The following is a 16,783-nucleotide window of genomic DNA, read 5'->3' on the forward strand; positions in this document are numbered from 1 at the left end:
TAGGCCTCATCCACAGGAGCTGGCCCTGGTCCTGATAGGAGGCGAGGGTGAGGGCATCTGGACGGGGCTCTTCCTGGACTCTAAGGTGTTACCTCCCTACCTGTCTGCATCTTAAACCCTTGATGATGCCCCTAGAGGGTGTTATCTCCGTTCCTTCTCCCCCCACCCCACCCCCAAGTGCTGGGTCCCGAGTGTTCCCATGCTGGTGGCGAGACCCTCTTCAGGTCAAGGTGGCTCCTCCAGTTCTAAAGGGAAACAGTTGGTCTCTTGCTAGTGTGAAAGGGTAGCCAGACACCAAGGAAGCCTCCCCTCCTCCGAGCTCTTCAGTAACCCTTTCCTCTCCATTTCCCCGCAGGCCTCCCTCCCCCATCTTCCGTCGGAGTCCGCAACGGGGGAGGGGCGCCTCTGCCGCCGCCCGGGGGAAGCCGGCATCTGGGCCTCTGCGCACCTCGTCCTGCGGCCGGGTCCATGGCACTGTGAGCCGGCGAGGGAGCCCCGCTCGGCGCGGGGGTCGCCCGGCCCCCTCCCTGCCCCATGCACCCGCGGCTCTGAAGCCTGAGCGGGGCCGGGGGCCGGGCGGGGCCGGGGCCGCCGGAGGCATGGCGCCCAGGAACCGGTGGCGGCCGCCATCGCTGCCGCTGCTGCTGCTGCTGCTGACGCTCGCGGCAGGTGCGGGCGGCCTGGAGTTCGGCGGCGGCCCCGGGCAGTGGGCGCGCTACGCGCGCTGGGCCGGCGCGGCGAGCAGCGGCGAGCTCAGCTTCAGCCTGCGCACCAACGCCACGCGGGCTCTGCTGCTCTACCTGGACGACGGCGGCGACTGCGACTTCCTGGAGCTACTGCTGGTGGACGGGCGCCTGCGGTTGCGCTTCACGCTCTCGTGCGCCGAGCCCGCCACGCTGCAGCTGGACACGCCGGTGGCCGACGACCGCTGGCACATGGTGCTGCTGACCCGCGACGCGCGCCGCACCGCCCTGGCGGTGGACGGCGAGGCCCGCGCCGCCGAGGTGCGCTCGAAGCGGCGCGAGATGCAGGTGGCCAGCGACCTGTTCGTGGGAGGCATACCCCCCGACGTGCGACTCTCGGCGCTCACGCTCAGCACCGTCAAGTACGAGCCGCCCTTCCGCGGCCTCCTGGCCAACCTGAAGCTGGGCGAGCGGCCCCCCGCGCTGCTGGGCAGCCAGGGCCTGCGCGGCGCCGCCGCGGACCCCCTGTGCGCCCCCGCGCGCAACCCCTGTGCCAACGGCGGCCTCTGCACCGTGCTGGCCCCCGGCGAGGTGGGCTGCGACTGCAGCCACACGGGCTTCGGCGGCAAGTTCTGCAGCGAAGGTGAGCCCGGGGGAGCCGCCGCTGGGCGCCTGGACGCGGGAGTGAGGGGCGGGAGGGTTGCCCGGGATCCAGGCCTGTGGGGGGCACCTGCGGTCCGCGGGCTCCTGCACAAGGGCGGGTGTGTGTACCAGCACGCGAGTTGTGAGAGGCGTGTGAGGACCCCTGTCTCAAGGAGAGGGCGCACGTGGTCAGCCAGGGAGCAGGACAGGCGGCGGGGTGCCCCAGGTGGGCGTGACCTGCCGGCAGGTCTGGTGTGGGCGTGGCCTGTGTGGGCGCGGCCTCGTGAGCCCATCCGGGGCGCCTCTCCCGATCCCCAGGGAGGGTTCCGTGGCGACCTGTGGGTAGGACTGTGTAGTGAGAGCCAACTAGCCAGAAGATGAAGGTCAGGCCCTTGAGGGCGTGTGGGTCGGGTGGGTGATCGACTGTGAGGCGACCGCGGGGGCCGGTGGAAGAGCTCTGTGTGGGCGGGGCCTTGTGGGCAGGGACGGGGATTGGGGGGCGGCCCTGTGAGAGAGCCCTGAAGGCTGTGTGGGGCTTGTAACCTCTTGGCGGTGGGTAGGGCTGTGAGAGTGAGAGTGAGGGAGCCGGGGCCTTCGAGGGCTGTGGGGACGCCGGGGAGGGCGGGGCCTAGGAGGCGGGGGCGTGGTTGGCCCGAGTGGGCGGGGCCACAGCCTGAGGGTCGGCGCGCGGGCGGGGACGGGCGCGGGCGGGGACGGGCGCGGGCGGGGACGGGCGCGGGCGGGCAGCCCTGCCGGAGAGGCCCCGACTGGACCCGCGCCTGAGGGCCGGGACGGGAGACCGCTGGGCGCCGGGAGAAGAGCCCACGGCGGGTGCGAGGGTGGGTGGTGATTGTGAGGCTGTGACTGCACGCGCCAGGAGGGTGGGAAGCGAGTGTTTCCAGAGTGAATGAAGCTCGAGGGAGAGGGTGGCTGAGGCCTCTCAGGGTTGGCGACTAGAGTCACCGGTTTTGATGAGGGGGAAAAAAACGGCTGGTCGTCTCTTCCGGGTGGGAGACTGCAAGCGGAGGCTGGTTTTGAACAGCGGAGCCCTCGCAAGCTTGGGGTTTGGAAGGGAGATTGGGGGGCTGGAGAGGACTGGTGAGGACTCTGGAACTGGGTATGAAATCAGGACTTGAAGGGATGGTTCTACCAGTACCCGGGATGCAAGAGGCCTTGATGAGCAAGGTGGGGGGACAAGGTCGAGGATGGCTGAGCCAGGCCTGGGGTGATGTGAGGTTTAGGGGAGTGGGCGAGGGAGGGATTTTGAGGCCCCTGTTGTACTTTGGTCTGGCTGGGGAGTGGGGGAGAGGTTCCCCATCAGTTTCGAGCCTGGGCATAGGCACCTCCTTTCTCCCTGGTGTGTGGCAGCCGTTTGAAGCAGAGGTGTGCAGTCCTTTCCTTCAGTCCCCCCTAGAAGCTGTGGGCTGCTTAGCAGTTGTGGGTGTGTCTACCCTCAAGAGGTAGGGTCTTTGAGGAGTGTGTGTGCCCACAGACTAGTGTGGCCCTGGGACTGCTTTGGGGGTAGTGTCCTCTTGGCCAGGCCCCGGGGACAGGAGTAGCCACGTTTGCAAGTGAAGTCCTGTACTTTGCCCAGTATTTTGACTGTATATCTGCAGTTGTGGTAGAGGAATACATAAGGGAGGTTTTCAGTGGCTCTTGGGAGTTATTTGTACAAAGTGGTGGGATGTATCTTCAGGAACTGTGTGTATTAAGTCAATCTGGCACCTTCTCGCCTTTTCTCCAAGGAGTGCAGGTGCTCCCTAAACTGTGAAATTGTGTGTCTGTGTGTTTGCTTGCATGCAGAGGTGCGGGAGTCTGGCGGTGTATCATGTGCGAACGGTCTGTTGGCAAATAAATTCCCGTGCCTAGTAGAGTGAGTAGTATGTGAGTGTAAGGGCGTGGCTGTGTGTGTAGTTATCCATGTGCGTGTGTTTTCACGGGAGACCTCAGTAAGACACTGGACTTTATGAGGAATCTTTCATGACCTGTAACTTGATTCTCTGGTCCCTATGATCTCTCCCCTGCAAGCCTTCTTAAGAAAATAGCATGAACTATGCTACTTTTTAAAAAATTATTTTTTAGAGATTATTTTTTTTGGCTGCACCATGCAGCAGTGTGTGGGATCTTCATTCCCCAACCAGGGATTGAACCTGAGCCTGCTGCAGTGGACACTCAGAGTCTTAGCCACTGTACTGCCAGGGAAGTCCCTGAACCACACCCTTCTGACTAGATGGAAGGGTAATTTGAGCTACAGAGAAGCCACTGGTCCATGATCTCACTGTGGCAGAATTGGCCTGGGTGTATGAAAAATGCAGCCAGAGTCCTTGTATTCATTCCCTGAAAGGATTCATCAGCCAGAGGCTCCCAGTGAGCCATACAAGATGTGTGCTTTGGAATGTGTGTTGTGTGGTTGTGTGTCTGAGATGTGTTTGGGTACCTGTGTGTGATGCGGTGGTTGTATCATGTGTGTATATATATTGTTGATCAGTTAAATGTTTGTGTCAGCTCTGTTGGAGCTGGGAGAGGCAGCTGTGTATCTAACCCATTTTGTGTGTGTGTGTGTGTGTGTGTTTGTGAGATATCCACTGAGGGAGTTGTGCTTTGTCTGAAATAAAAAGGTAGAGATGTTCATCTCTGAATTCCCTGCACCTAGAATGGTATTTGGCACTTAGTGGGTGTTTGGTAAGCATCTCTTCAATGACTAAATAGATGTTAACAAGTATTTGATAGAATAAAGGCTTGGGGAGGGCTGCATGTATGTGTGGAACTATGTATGTGTATGTTTTCAGCTATGTGTTGTGGGCACGGTGGTTGCCAACGCTGATAGACTCTGCTTACAGCTAGCGATGACAGGCTCAGTGACAGCTCCACTGCTTCTCCTCCCACCCATGACCTCATTCCCTCCCTTTACATTTGTTCCTTATTTCCTGGGTAGGTTTTGTAATATCCTGTGCTCGTTACACTTCTTCTAGTACATTCTTATCCAGCCAAGGAGGAAAGGAATGAGCTGCTTCCCCTTGGGTATTGGGTTTGGGGTTGGAAGATTTTAAGGGGAACAGGTCTGGCTCCTGATCAGGGCCAGAGTCTTCAAGCCTCTCTGGAAATTACAGTTACGTCATTCTTATCTGCTTTGAGTGATCCCCAACTTTTTCTGAGATTGAAGACATTTTCAAAAGTCAGTAATTCACAGTACCCCTTCCAAACAGTAGTTATTTTTATATCTGTTTATTGTGAAAATAGATGACTCAAAGCTACTATGAATTCAGGAAAGCTTTCACATGGCTTTGATGTTATATTTGCCATTGTGGTTAATCAAATATACATTAGGAAAAATAGTTTTAGCTTTATATGTAAGACATACCAATCTGCCTTCAGCTAGTTGGTGGATCCTTTGGACACTCCCCACTCCCACCTCTCCTGGCTTCCTGGGTCTGGGCCTGCCCATTGACTGAGAACTTCCATGCTAGGAAGTCTGCTTCTTTTCTCAGGTTCTGGCCACAGGTGATTGAAGACAGGGCTAAGTATGAGTCACTGAGTGTGTGTATTCCTGCTGACTGTCTGCCAAAGTAGGGATCAAGTAGACTGGGATTTTGCATTGATTTTCATGGGAATTCCTCCTCATGTCATTCATGTGTGGGGAGAAAGAGCTGAAAAGTGATCAAGGAAGAAGAGTGTGCCAGTATGTGTGGAATACCTTGAGTGGAGTGGGGGCACAGAGGCATACGATGGCGTGTCAGGGGTGTGGTGTATACCTCACTTGAGAGAGAAATGAAACCAGCGGTGATGCGTGTGTTAACAGGAAGATAGATGGATGGGTCTCATGTGTATTTGGTAGGTTTGTTGGCAGTTTAATTCAGCAGGTTATTGTCAAGGCCTCCTTTGTGACAAACTTTGTGTTGGGGGCTATAGGTGAGTCAGATGTGGAGAAGACACTGCTCTGGGAGTTGCCTGCTTAACTGAGGAAGCAGATGAAAAGCAGGCAGTGTGTGGTTAAGAGCACAGATTCTGTAGTCAGGCTGTCTGGGCAGTGACCTTGGACTTAAGCTGTCTCTGCCCGGTTTCCTTGTCTGTAAAATGGGACAGCAATACTGCCTACCTTAAAGAGTTGTTATGGGAATTAAATAAGCTAATTCATATAAAATGCTTAGAATAGTGCCCAGCACATAGAAAGTGTCGAGAAATAACAGCAAGCAAACAGCATGCTATATGCAGCAAGATGCAGTGAGGCAGTGTAGCTTAGTGACAGTGAAGCTCTGTCTCCTGAGGGTCAGATCTGGGTTTAAATCTGACCTCTCTGTTCACTAGGCCTGTGAGTCACATGAATACCTAACCTTCAGACTGGTTTTTCCTGACCTGCAAAATGGGAACAAGCATGGTTATCTCACAAGTTTCTTGTGGGAATTAAACAAGTGGTGTAAAATGAAGCGAAAGTCACACAGTTTTGTCCGACTTTTCACGATTCCATGGACTGTAGCCTGCCCGGCCCCTCTGTCCATGGGATTCTCCAGGCAAGAGTACTGGAGTAGGTTGCCATTTCCTTCTCCAGGGATCTTCTCAACCCAGGGATTGAACCTGGATCTCCTGCATTGCAGGCAGATTGTTTACCAACTGAGCCACCAGGGAAGCCTAGTGGTATAAATTATAGTATTATTATAAACAGAGTACTCTTGGGATTTTGAAGAAGGGGAGAGTTTACAAATTGTGTGTGCATACGTGCTTAGTCTGACTCTTTGCAACCCCATGTGGTATAGCCCACCAGGCTTCTCTGTCCATGGAACTTTCTAGGCAAGAAATACTGGAGTGGGTTTTCATTTCCTTCTCCAGGGAATCTTCCTGACCCAGAGACAGAACCCACATCTCTTGGGTCTCCTACATTGGCAGTCGGATTCTTTACCATTTGCACCACCTGGGAAGCCAAGTTGGGGGATTAGTAATAAAAGACATACTATTTAAGACTGGTCTTGAATGTTGATCAGTAAACTTGGTTTACTGACCTCCTTGGCTGCAAGGAGGCCCCGCCAAGCAAAGGAGCTAGCAAGAACAACGGTGTAGAAGGGGGAGGCGCACATCATGGCCATACAGGGGCACCAAGGAGTGAAGGGAAGACTGAGATCTAAAGTGGGAGAAGCAGCTCGAGGCCAGGTCTTGGGGTTGATTTTTGTTTGTCTGTTTTCCCCCACCTCACAGCTTGCAGGATCTTAGGTCTCTGACCAGGAGTCAAACCCAGGCCCCCTGAGCAGTGAAAGGACCGAGTCCTAACCACTGAACCACCAGGAAATTCCCCAGGTTTTGATTTAAATCATTCAACTAATGTGTATTGGATGCTGTGTGTAGAGTATTGGTAAATGGAGCCACAAAATACTTTTGAGCAGGTGTGTGAATAAGAATGGTGTTTTGGAAGCTGGGAGTGAAGGGTAAAATGCAGTATGGAGGGCAGAGTCATGCGGTGGAGGAATCAGTGGGAGAAAGTTCAGGAAAGAGACACTGACGCCCTGAACTTCGGCTGTCTTGAGGAGCAGCGAGGAAGGGTGGTGGCAGCTGTGGCGGCAGCAGCAGTGCGGCTGAGAGCCGTGGCGGCGACTGAAGCATGGCACTCTGCCTTTCCCACGTGGACAGGCAGAGGTGGTGAGGTTTCAGGTTTGCTTGGTTAGAAGGATGGTGGTGGGGGTGACAGGGGAGGGGAAAGTTGGGAGAGGGAGCAGGTTTGAGCCACAGATCACAGCCCTGTCTTGCTGTTCCTAAACAGAGGTGTCCTGGCAGTCGGAAATGTGAGACCAGAGTTTTGAGTTGAGGGTGGGGCTGCAAGTGGAGACCTGGGAGCCGCGTGTGTGGAGAGTGTATTGGAAACTTTAGGGTCAGATGAAGTGGCCAAGGAGGAGGTGAAGAGACGTCAGGGGGCTCATTTAGGAGGAGGAGGGAAAGCAGCAGCCGCAGACACTGGGAGGGAGCAGTTAGAATAGAATGGGAATCAGATCACAGTCAAGGGAGGAGAGAGCAGGGCCTCACAGCTAGTGGGCGTCTGCTGTGTGTGTTGAAGGCATGACCGCCCCGTGAGATTAAGAGCTGGGATCTGAACCTGAACTGACTTTGGGGGCTCCCACCTTCTCCACACTGCCTTTGAAAAGGAGATGCGGTCAGTCAGCTGTGTCGTGGATGGCCTGCGCTTGGTGTATTGGAGGTGCTTTGGGACAGTGTTTCATCCGAAACCAGTCACCACCCTGGATTCCGTGGGATACAGCTACTTCTTGCAGCCAGTGTGTGATGAGTGTGTTCCCATCTTTGTCGGCCGGCTGTTCTACCACTGAGAGAGGGCAGTGGAAATCGATCGGTAAACTCTCAGCCTTCCGGAGCCCTCAGGGAGGAACTCCTCCTGAAAAGGGGGGCATTATCCCATTAAAATACGCAACTCACCACCATTTACAACATTTCAGATGGAAATCTTTAAAAAATATGTTGCACACCTCCCTGCCTGCCTAAGCACATTTGGAAGGTGATTTAGCCTTTTCCGGAAGACTCAGGCTGTCGTGATTCCCCTCAGGTATTGCCCCGGACTGTCACTCAGTTCTTCCTTTGTTGAGGTATGTCCCTGCCTGAAATGATGCCAGACTGCTGTACTTTTGTGTTCTTCTGTTTGCTTTTTCTAGTTTTTCCACCTCCGCCCTTTGGAGGAGTTGTCAGGTGGCAACCCTCCACCCCCACCCCCGCTCTCTGTGAATTTGGAAATCAGCATTCCCAGCATGTTAGAATTGTGTGTCACTAACAGAGAGCAGATTCTGGGTTGGGTGTGAGAGGCTCCCCTATGAGAAAATAACAGTTTTTAATGTATAACTGTTATCATGTCGGTTGTGGCTGCTCAGCACTGTTTCTTTTCTTTGGTTCTGGTCTTCATCACTGTCCTTGATAATGAATCTGCCGGAATCCTGAATTCATGTTAGCCAAGACAATACCATTTATGCCCTCTGGGGAGGCAGTCAAGACCTGCGTGTATGAAAGTTGAGTAAATGAGGTCACATATGTGGAATCACTCTGTCAGCTCTAGCATCTAATACCTGTGGTCCTGACAGCTTCTGCTGTTGGAGACAGCTCCAGGCAGAAAGCGATGGACAGCTGAGAGAGCTGGCTGGGGAGCGACTGCTGTAAGATCCCAGAGATGAGGTAGGTGTTCCCAAGGAGAGCCTCCTAGGGTGGAATGGTTAAGAGCATGGGCTGCTGGGCTTAATCTCGGGTTTGCAAACTGTTGGCTGTGTGAACCTGGACAAGTTGCTGAATCGCATTGTTTTTCAATGTTCTACTCTGTGAAATGGAGGTCGTGTGTTGTTGTGAGGACTAAATAAGTGAATACATGGAAATATGATGTCACTGACTCAATGGACATGAGTTTGAGCAAACTCCAGGAGATGGGGAAGGACAGGGAAGCTTGACATGCTGCAGTCCCTGGGGTCGCAAAGAGTCAGACACAACTTAGCGTCTGAACAACAACAAATGGAAACCCTTAGGTCTTCCCTGGTGGCTCAGATGGTAAAAAATTTGCCTGTAATGCAGGAGACTGAGGTTCAGTCCCTGACCCTGGAAGATCCCCTGGAGAAGGGAATGGCTACCCATTCTGGTATTCTTGAATGCCTGGAAAATTCCATCGACAGAGGAGCCTGGCGGGCTACAGTCCGTGGAGTCGCAAAGACGTGAACATGACTAATCGATTAACACTTTCACTTTATGATGTGCCAGGCACTATTCTAAGTGATCAATAGATGCTACTATGATTATTAACCCTTGTGGTCTAAGAGAAGGCTTCAAGGAGGAGGTAGAACTTGGCTAGATCTTGAAGGATGGCTGAGTGAGATTTGTGGAGGTAAAGGAAAGGCTAGGGCTTTGTCGCCAGGAAAACGGCCTAAGTGCAGAGTCTAGAGGATGTGAGTTGAGTGTATCAGACCAAGATGGTTGTGGTTTATTATTATTTTTAAACTACCTATTTGTTTGGCTGTGCTGGGTCTTAGTTGCAGCATGCGGGATCTAGTTCCCTCACTAGGAATGGAATCCAGGCATTGGAAGTGCCGCATCTTAGCTGCTGGCTGGGCCACCACGAAAGTCCCTAGTTGTGCTTTATGGGAAATAAGATCGGAACTGCAGATTAAAACCAGCTTCTAGAAATCTTGACTTGCAGGCCCAGAATTCAGCCGATCAGAACTTTTAAAGCCAGACAAATTTGGTTCAGATTTTGATTCTGTCCCTCTGCCCAGCAGTGTGGCCTTGGGAAAATTTCTTCCATTTTCTGAGCCTTGGTCTCCCCATCTCTCTGAGGGAGTAATAGTATCTATTGATGAAGTATTAACAGTAGGGAAATGGTGCACAGAAAGAGTCAGGCTCACCCAAAGTGCTGGGTAAGTGAGGAGTGTTCACTTTTAACTTTTTATTCATTCAACAAACACAGGCCTGCCTTTTTCTGAGCCAGGAACTGTGTGAGCAGCTGGATACACAGAGATGAATGAGACATTGTCCTTGCTCTTGGGGATCTCACAGTCCAGCCAGGAAGCAGACATGGAAACACAATCGCGATAGAGATCCGAAGTGAAATAACAACCCAAGGTACATCTTGAGAACTGGCACAAAAGCAGGATGGATGGCTAGGAGATCAGCTCAGAACACAGACCTACATAGACTGACCTAGTCTGGAAGCAGGAGTCGACTTCTCAGGCAGCCGAGGGAATAGTATGTATAGACACATGGCATATTAGGGAAACGTGGAGTGGCTGGAGCCTGGATTGTTGCAAGGAGGGGAGGTTGGAGGCCGGCGTGGTAAAACCTCAAATGGACTTTCTCAAGAAAATTGGACTGGGACTTCCACGGTGGTCCAGTAGCTAAGACTCTGCCCTCCCAACGTGGGTAGCTGGTGTTTGATCCCTGGTCAGGGAGCTAGATCCCGCATGCCACAACTAAGAGCTTGTGTGACGCAACTTAAGATCCTGCATGCTGCCACAAAGATTCTGCACACTGCAACAAAATTCTTGCATGCTGCAACTGAGATCCGGCACAACCCCCCAAAAACAACCCAAAGAAAAACAAAAAAAGACTGGACTTGGACTTCCCTGGTGGTCCAGAGGTTAAGAATCCGTCTTGCAATGCAGGGGGTGCAGATTCAATTCGTGGTCTGGGAAGATCCCACATGCCGTGGAGCAACTAAGACCATCTGCCATGACTACTGAGCCTGAGCGCCTGGAGCCCGTGCCCCACAACAAGAGAAACCACTGCAGTGAGAAGCCTGCTCACTGTGACAGAGTAGCCCTTCCTGTGATGAAGAGTAGCCCCTGCCACGACTGGAGAAAGTCTGGGCGCAGCAACAAAGACCCAGTGCAGCTAAAAATAAAAATAAAAAAAGATTGGACTTGATTTTGTAGGTCCTGGGAAGCCTTGAAGAGTTCTAAGCAGAGTCATGACTTGGTTGGACCACTTTGGTGGTGCTTGGACTGTGAATTACAGGGTAAAAAGACTGCCGTAGGAGGAGATCCTTTAAGAGTGTTCTGAGAAGAGGGTCTGAGGAGGGTCTGGCCTTGGGCTGTGCTGATGGTGATCGAGGGATGGAAAGGATTTCAGGGAGTCAAGCTGAGCTTTTAGAGTTTTAGAAGCTGGAATTGATAGGACCTGGTGATTGGTATACGGAAAAAAAAAAAAATATCAAGGCTGCTTTCTGGGTGCCTGATCTGATCAGGGAAGGCCAGCAGGAGGAGGGGGCCATCGTGGACAGGAGGACACTCAGCCTGTGAGCCGCTCGGGTCACGCTTCTCTGTAGGCAGGTCAGGAGCACAGAAGAGGTTTGTACCTGAGCCACTGAGAAGTTCTGCCCACATGCGTGTGTGTGTGCCTATGTATTGATCACAGTGGTACTTAGTAAGGTGTGTCTGGTACATGTACCAAGAGAGCCAGGCGGGGTTTGGGTGGGGGGACCAACTGGAAGGAGACTAAGGCAGGAACCCGGGTTAGGGGTGAGTGTGGGGGCTCTGATGACCAAGGAGTGCAGTGGGCAGAGGCAGAGGTGGTTTTGTGCTCCTGGGCAAGTGTCCTTTTCTGTGCAAAGGAGGGAGATAACATACCAAGCTTGTGAGGGTTGCCCGGAAGCTGGTGTGTAATGGCACACAATGTGTGACTGACTCATGGCATCTCTGGAGTGTGGCAGCGTGTGGGGCATATACTCCATAAGAAGTGTTGGTTGAGGTACTTCCCTGGCAGTCCAGTGATTAAGACCCTGGCTTCCAGTGCAGGGGACATGGGTTCAATCCCTGGTCTGGGAACTAGGATCTCACATGCCACTCAGTGCAGCTGAAAAATAAAATTAAAAAAAAAGAAGCATTTGTTGAAAGCAGTGCCTTTGCTGAAGGCAGGAAAATGGGCACTTAGTTGCAGAGGGTGGAGATGTCGAGCATGGCTTGAGCAGGGGCTGGATGTCAGGAATTGAGTGATTGCTGAGCGCACGGCCGTGGGTGCAGAACTGGCCTGCAGGGAAAAGGCCAGGGCTACAAATACAGGTTTGGGGGTCCCTCCGCCATAAAAGTGAGCTCTCACGGAGGAGGGTGGGAGAAGAGAGAGGAGTGGAGGGCATGGGGCTGAGCCTGAAGGGGCCCATGATGGCAGGTGAGGGGCACAGGTGAATCAGCAGAAAGCAAAGTGCAGCCAGGAAGAAGAGGCCTGGTGCCTCGCTAGGAAGCCAGGAGACGGGAATCGCACAGGCAGCAAGCTATACTTGGTCGTTCGACCTTCCTGAGTGTAGCACGACCCACCTTTGTGGCAGGTGGGAATAGAGTTTGCAATCCCCGCCATGTTGGATTATCCCAGAAACCCTGAGCCTGCTTGTTTGTGCAGGAGCTGAAGAGATGAGTGTGCTGACCGGCCAAGGCCCCAGCACACGGGGGCCAAAGTGATCCCAGACACAGGGCTGCTCACGAGAGCCCAAGGGTTTTCCTGGGGGCCCCTTCCTAGCCAGCTCCCCTCCCCACCATAAATGTCCTGTGATTCAGTTTATTTAAGCAATCATTGTATACATGGCTATTGGGGGATGCGGCTGCCAGGTAAAAGAAGCCCTGGGTTGTAGAGAAGTGTGTGTGTAACACATGTAGATACGTACAGGCTTGTGTGTGTGGGTTTGAAAATGGGGGATGATAGATCATAGACAAAAAAGGGAGCTGTGTTCCTCACAGGGGGTGGAGTTGGGTGGGTCTCCAGCCCCTGGAGGGAGTGGGGGGTGGTGTGCAGCTCATTTATGTATTAGATCGCAGCGTGGGTATTGATTCTGCATGGAGCCTGTGTGTACTGTGGGGGCGGGTATAAGATGTGACAAATGACAGTGTGTGCTTCTGGAGTTTACCTAACCCTGAGAGCGGATGAGACAATAACACAAAGTGTGTGCATGCGGGCATGAGTGTGTCCTGAACAGCTGTTTGCCTGTGCATGTGTGTATCCTGGTGTCCACTTACACATGTGTGCGTGTGTGTGAGCCCAGCCTTCTTGAGCTTAGTTGAAGGAATCGCCTCTCGGCTCCCTCCGTTCCTTCCTTCCCTCTTGACCTACATGGTGAGCCCGAGGGACAGGCTCAAGGCAGGCCCCTAAGCGGTGAGGGCTGACTGCCCAAAGGCTGTGAAATGACAGAAGGGTGGGTTCAGTCTGGCCCCCCCAAATTTGACCCCTTTCTCCCACTGAAGTAGCCCATCCAGCCTGAGGGCATTTTGTCTCAGCCAGCTGTTGAAAAGTCATTTATCCCAGAATCGCAGAACCAGAGCCAGAAGGGGCCTCAGAGGGGCCCTAGTCCACCCATCTCCACCCTGGAGAGGCACTGGAGGCTCAGAGAGGCTGAGTGACTGGGATGGGAGTCGCGCAGCAGTTTGCGACAGAAGCTGTGTACTAACCCCCCAACCCCAAGGGTGGTGATGGGAAGCACGGTTGGGTCTGAGTGTGCAAAGGTCTCAGGTGTGAGTTGTGTGAGAGATTATACAGGTCTCTGCATCACAAAGTGCCTATGTGTGTCAGTGTGTCAGTGAGGGTGAGCCCTGTGTGAGCGTGTCCCCATCTGTCTCTGAGACGCGGTGGCGTGCAGGGAGGAGCGTGCTGGGGGAGGCTGGGCGCCTGACTGCCGCTCCTGGCCTGGCCTCTGATTCTCCACGTGACCTTGAACGGTTGCATCTCTGTCCTGGGCTTCAGTTTCCTGAAATGTGACTTAGGCTCAGGTCCCCTTGGGCTGTGTGACCCTATGTGTGAGGTGCCGACTCAGGGAACAGCTTGGTCTCTCATCCCCCAGGGCCCTTCCAGGTTGAGTGACTTGTGTCCAGGCCTGGGCGGGCTAGAAGACCTTAAATCCACCTCCCATCACTCTGCGTGGAGCCTGTCCTTGGTACCCACGTTAACGGCCCTCTTTTTCTCTCTCTCTTTGCCTCCCCCTTCCTGAACCTCGCTGGCCTATAGAGGAGCACCCCATGGAAGGTGAGTGATGCCTCTCGGTCGCTGGGAGGTGGTGGATCACTTGCTGGGGGTCCTGGCGGCCCCCTCCCCTGCCCATGTGGGGGGGCCCAGGGAACCATGTCCTCTTGGCTGCCTTGGCCCACCCCCCAACCTGTCCCCTCTTTCTGGTCTGCTGGGGAGAACGGCCCGGCAGGGCCAGTCCTTCCACTGCATGTCCTCAGCCCTTCTGCCCACCAGCCTGTCTTCCTCCCTGGGAGGAGACCAGACTGGGAGTGGAGCTGGAGGGGTGGGGCTGAAGATTCACAAGTGTCCAGAAATGACTGAGAAGATATGTTTTTGCTCAGCCCAGGGGAGGAAGCATAGAAGGGCCATACTGCCAGGGCCTGGGGGCTTGGGTAGAATTCGCTCCGGGGTCTGAAGAGTGCAGGCCAGGGGTAGCGGGTCGGGTCCCTGGGTCAGGGTGTGTGCACTGGGTGGCCATTTCTCCTCTTTGACACACTTGCAGTCCCCTGTCCCCTGGGCTGGCATGAGTAGGTAGGGTGGTCTGCTTCTTCCTTCAGCCCAGGCCCAGGAAAGGGCGCCGAGCGTGCCTCGCTTCAGGGTCCCTCTGTCCATTCTTTCCCTGTCTTCTGCTTCATTTGCCTTTTCTCTCTCTGGTTTTTGTCTCTGCCTCTTTTTCTCCAGGGCTCTGTCCCTGGACTTCTTTCTCTGTTTCTGTCCTTCCCCAGGCTCCCTCTGGGTTCCTGTCATTCTCTGAACCTTCTCTTCTCACTGTGCTTTTCCATGTTTCTTTTCCTTCTTCGAGGTGGACCAGATCAGGGAGAAAAAACTGGGTTGGATGGTCCAGGCTTGAAGGCAGGGCTGCAGTGGAGCTCGTGTGGCTCCCACAGGAGGGCAGGCAGGGGGCTGGGAGGGAGAGAGGGTCCCGGTCACCAAACCTGTCCCATACTTTCTTCCTGGAGCAGCGGGACTGGGAAGCATGTGGGCAGCCCACCGTGCCCTGGATGCAGAAGTCTGGGGCAGAAAGGCAAGGGGGCTTGGCCGAGTGTGGGGCTGGAATCCCCTTTCCCTCGTGGTGTCCACGTTTGGCTCATCTCTCTCCCCGCTGTCCCTTCTCCTGGTGTGTCCTCAGGTGCCCTGATCCTGTAGGCAGGCACCCACATGCGCGTGCGTGTGTGTGTGTGAGCCTGCGTGCACACATGTTCATGCGGCTCTGTTGTATCTGTGTGCACGTCTGTACACGTACACTTGTGTACACGTCTGAGTGTGTGCGGAGCTGTGTGCCTCTCCAGCGTCCTGCCTTTTGTGGCCCACGTCTCGGGAGCCTCTGTAGAAGCGTCTGCATCTGTGTCTGCATCTGTCCTGTCTGGGTCTGTCTCTCCGTGTGTCAGTGTTTACCTGTGTGTGTGTGTGTGTGTGTATGTGTGTGTGTGTGAGAGAGAGAGAGAGTATGCGCGTCTGCGTGGACGCAGCCTTCTGAGGGCTGGAGATAAGATTTAGTGCTGATGTGACTTTTACTTGCTCTTGATGTCATGTCTCCTCCGGAACAAAGGGAGAGATGCAAGAGGAAGAGGGGGAAAGGGTGGAGGAGAAAGCCTGTGGGGAGGGGGCAGACAGACCAGAGGGAGGAGGGGGGCAAGCAGAGACGGGAAGAGGAAGCAGGCAGCGCAGGGAGGGGCAGAAAGGGGAGAAGCCTGCTGGGGAACAGCCAGGCCACGAGAAGAAGCCGGAGGGCTGGTAGGGGAGGCGCAGTGGCCTGGAGCTGAAGGGGAGAAAACAGGGAACAGCTCTCCAAACAAGTAGACTAGAGGGCCAAGAGAGGAGCTGGGTTGCAGGGACAGTGGGGACTGAGCCCCCTGAGCCATCTCTTGGGGACACCATGGTGGCCTGCTGGTCTGGATGAGGCCTTGGCTGTCAGTGGTTGGGCAGTCGTGTGTGTCTGTGGCTCTGTGTGTGTGTGTATGTATGTGTGTGTATACACACGCAGGCATGTGATTCATCTGTGTGTCTCTGTGGCGTGGCTGCTTATGTCTTCCAGTCTTGTCCCCCGTAGGCCTCTTTCTTCTTTCAATGCTGGTCCTCCCTGGGGTTTTGGTAGGAGAGTGAGGGGGTACGGCTGAGAGTGGGGCAGTAGGTCTGCCAGGTGGTGGTTTCATGGGGGTGGACTGGGGGACTCTTCAGCGGCACTATGCTCTGGACTCTGCGGGTCCCCCTTCAGATTTCTGAGTCCTCCGTGCCTTTGCCCCCTTTTCTGGTCCTTGGACACTGTGGCTCAGGCCTAGCTTTCTCCCAGGAACCCAGCCATCCTGCTCCCCAGGCTCTTGTCAAGTATCTCCTTTTGAGGATCCTGGTAACCCTGGCTCCTTTCCCTCTAGCCTTTTGTAGCAGGGAGAGGAGACCCAGAAGCAGCCAGACAAAGTGCCCTAGGAAAGGACCCTTAGTAATGCCATCCGTCACTGCCGGCTCTTCTTCAGGGGCCGGCGGAGGGGCTGATGCCACAGGTGGAAGCAGGGAGGGGTGTAAGGAGGAGGGCCAGGGCCTGGGGAGAGCAGAGAATTCAGGCCGGGTGGTGAGGCAGGCTTTAGGGAGGGCACCCTCGGGCCAGGCTGGCCTGAGCTGCGGGTTGATGGGTAGACGACGGGGCAGGGAACCGGCCTCCCCTTCCCCAAGATGGCTGGTGCTGTCACGCCTGAGGGAACCGAGCAGCTGGTTGCCGTGGTGACAGAGGAGAGTGCCGCATGCTAATGAGGCTGGCGGGGAGCTGGGCAGTGCAAGGGTCTGCAAGGCGGAGAAGCCGCTGCCCCCAGCAGTGCTGCTGGTGCGGGCCTGTGGGGACAGAAGCGGGGTTCACAGGGCACTCGGCTCTTGGGCCTGGAAGACCTGGATGAGGGGCTAGGGCCCCGGGTCTGGGTCCTGCAAGTAGGGGGTTTGGAAGAAGATGGTAGTTTTGGGGGAAACAGTTGGTGGGGGCATTCGGAGCAAGGAATGAGACTCGTCCAAATACTTGGGTTCCCTCC

General features: G+C 54.7%; 1 protein-coding gene across 7 annotated transcripts in view; it reads left to right on the forward strand.

The window, feature by feature from the left end:
- The first annotated feature begins 599 nt into the window (after positions 1–599).
- Positions 600–16,783, forward strand: part of NRXN2 (neurexin 2) — a 99,118-nt gene continuing 82,934 nt past the window's right edge. For all 7 annotated transcript variants that reach the window (XM_068977601.1, XM_068977604.1, XM_068977605.1 and 4 more), the window contains exons 1-2: positions 600–1,326; positions 13,770–13,787. In XM_068977601.1, the coding sequence (XP_068833702.1) occupies positions 600–1,326; positions 13,770–13,787 (745 nt within the window). The remainder of the gene's footprint in view (positions 1,327–13,769; positions 13,788–16,783) is intronic.

This window comes from Capricornis sumatraensis, chromosome 8, assembly GCF_032405125.1.
Source record: "Capricornis sumatraensis isolate serow.1 chromosome 8, serow.2, whole genome shotgun sequence".
NCBI classification, from domain to species: Eukaryota; Metazoa; Chordata; class Mammalia; order Artiodactyla; family Bovidae; genus Capricornis; species Capricornis sumatraensis.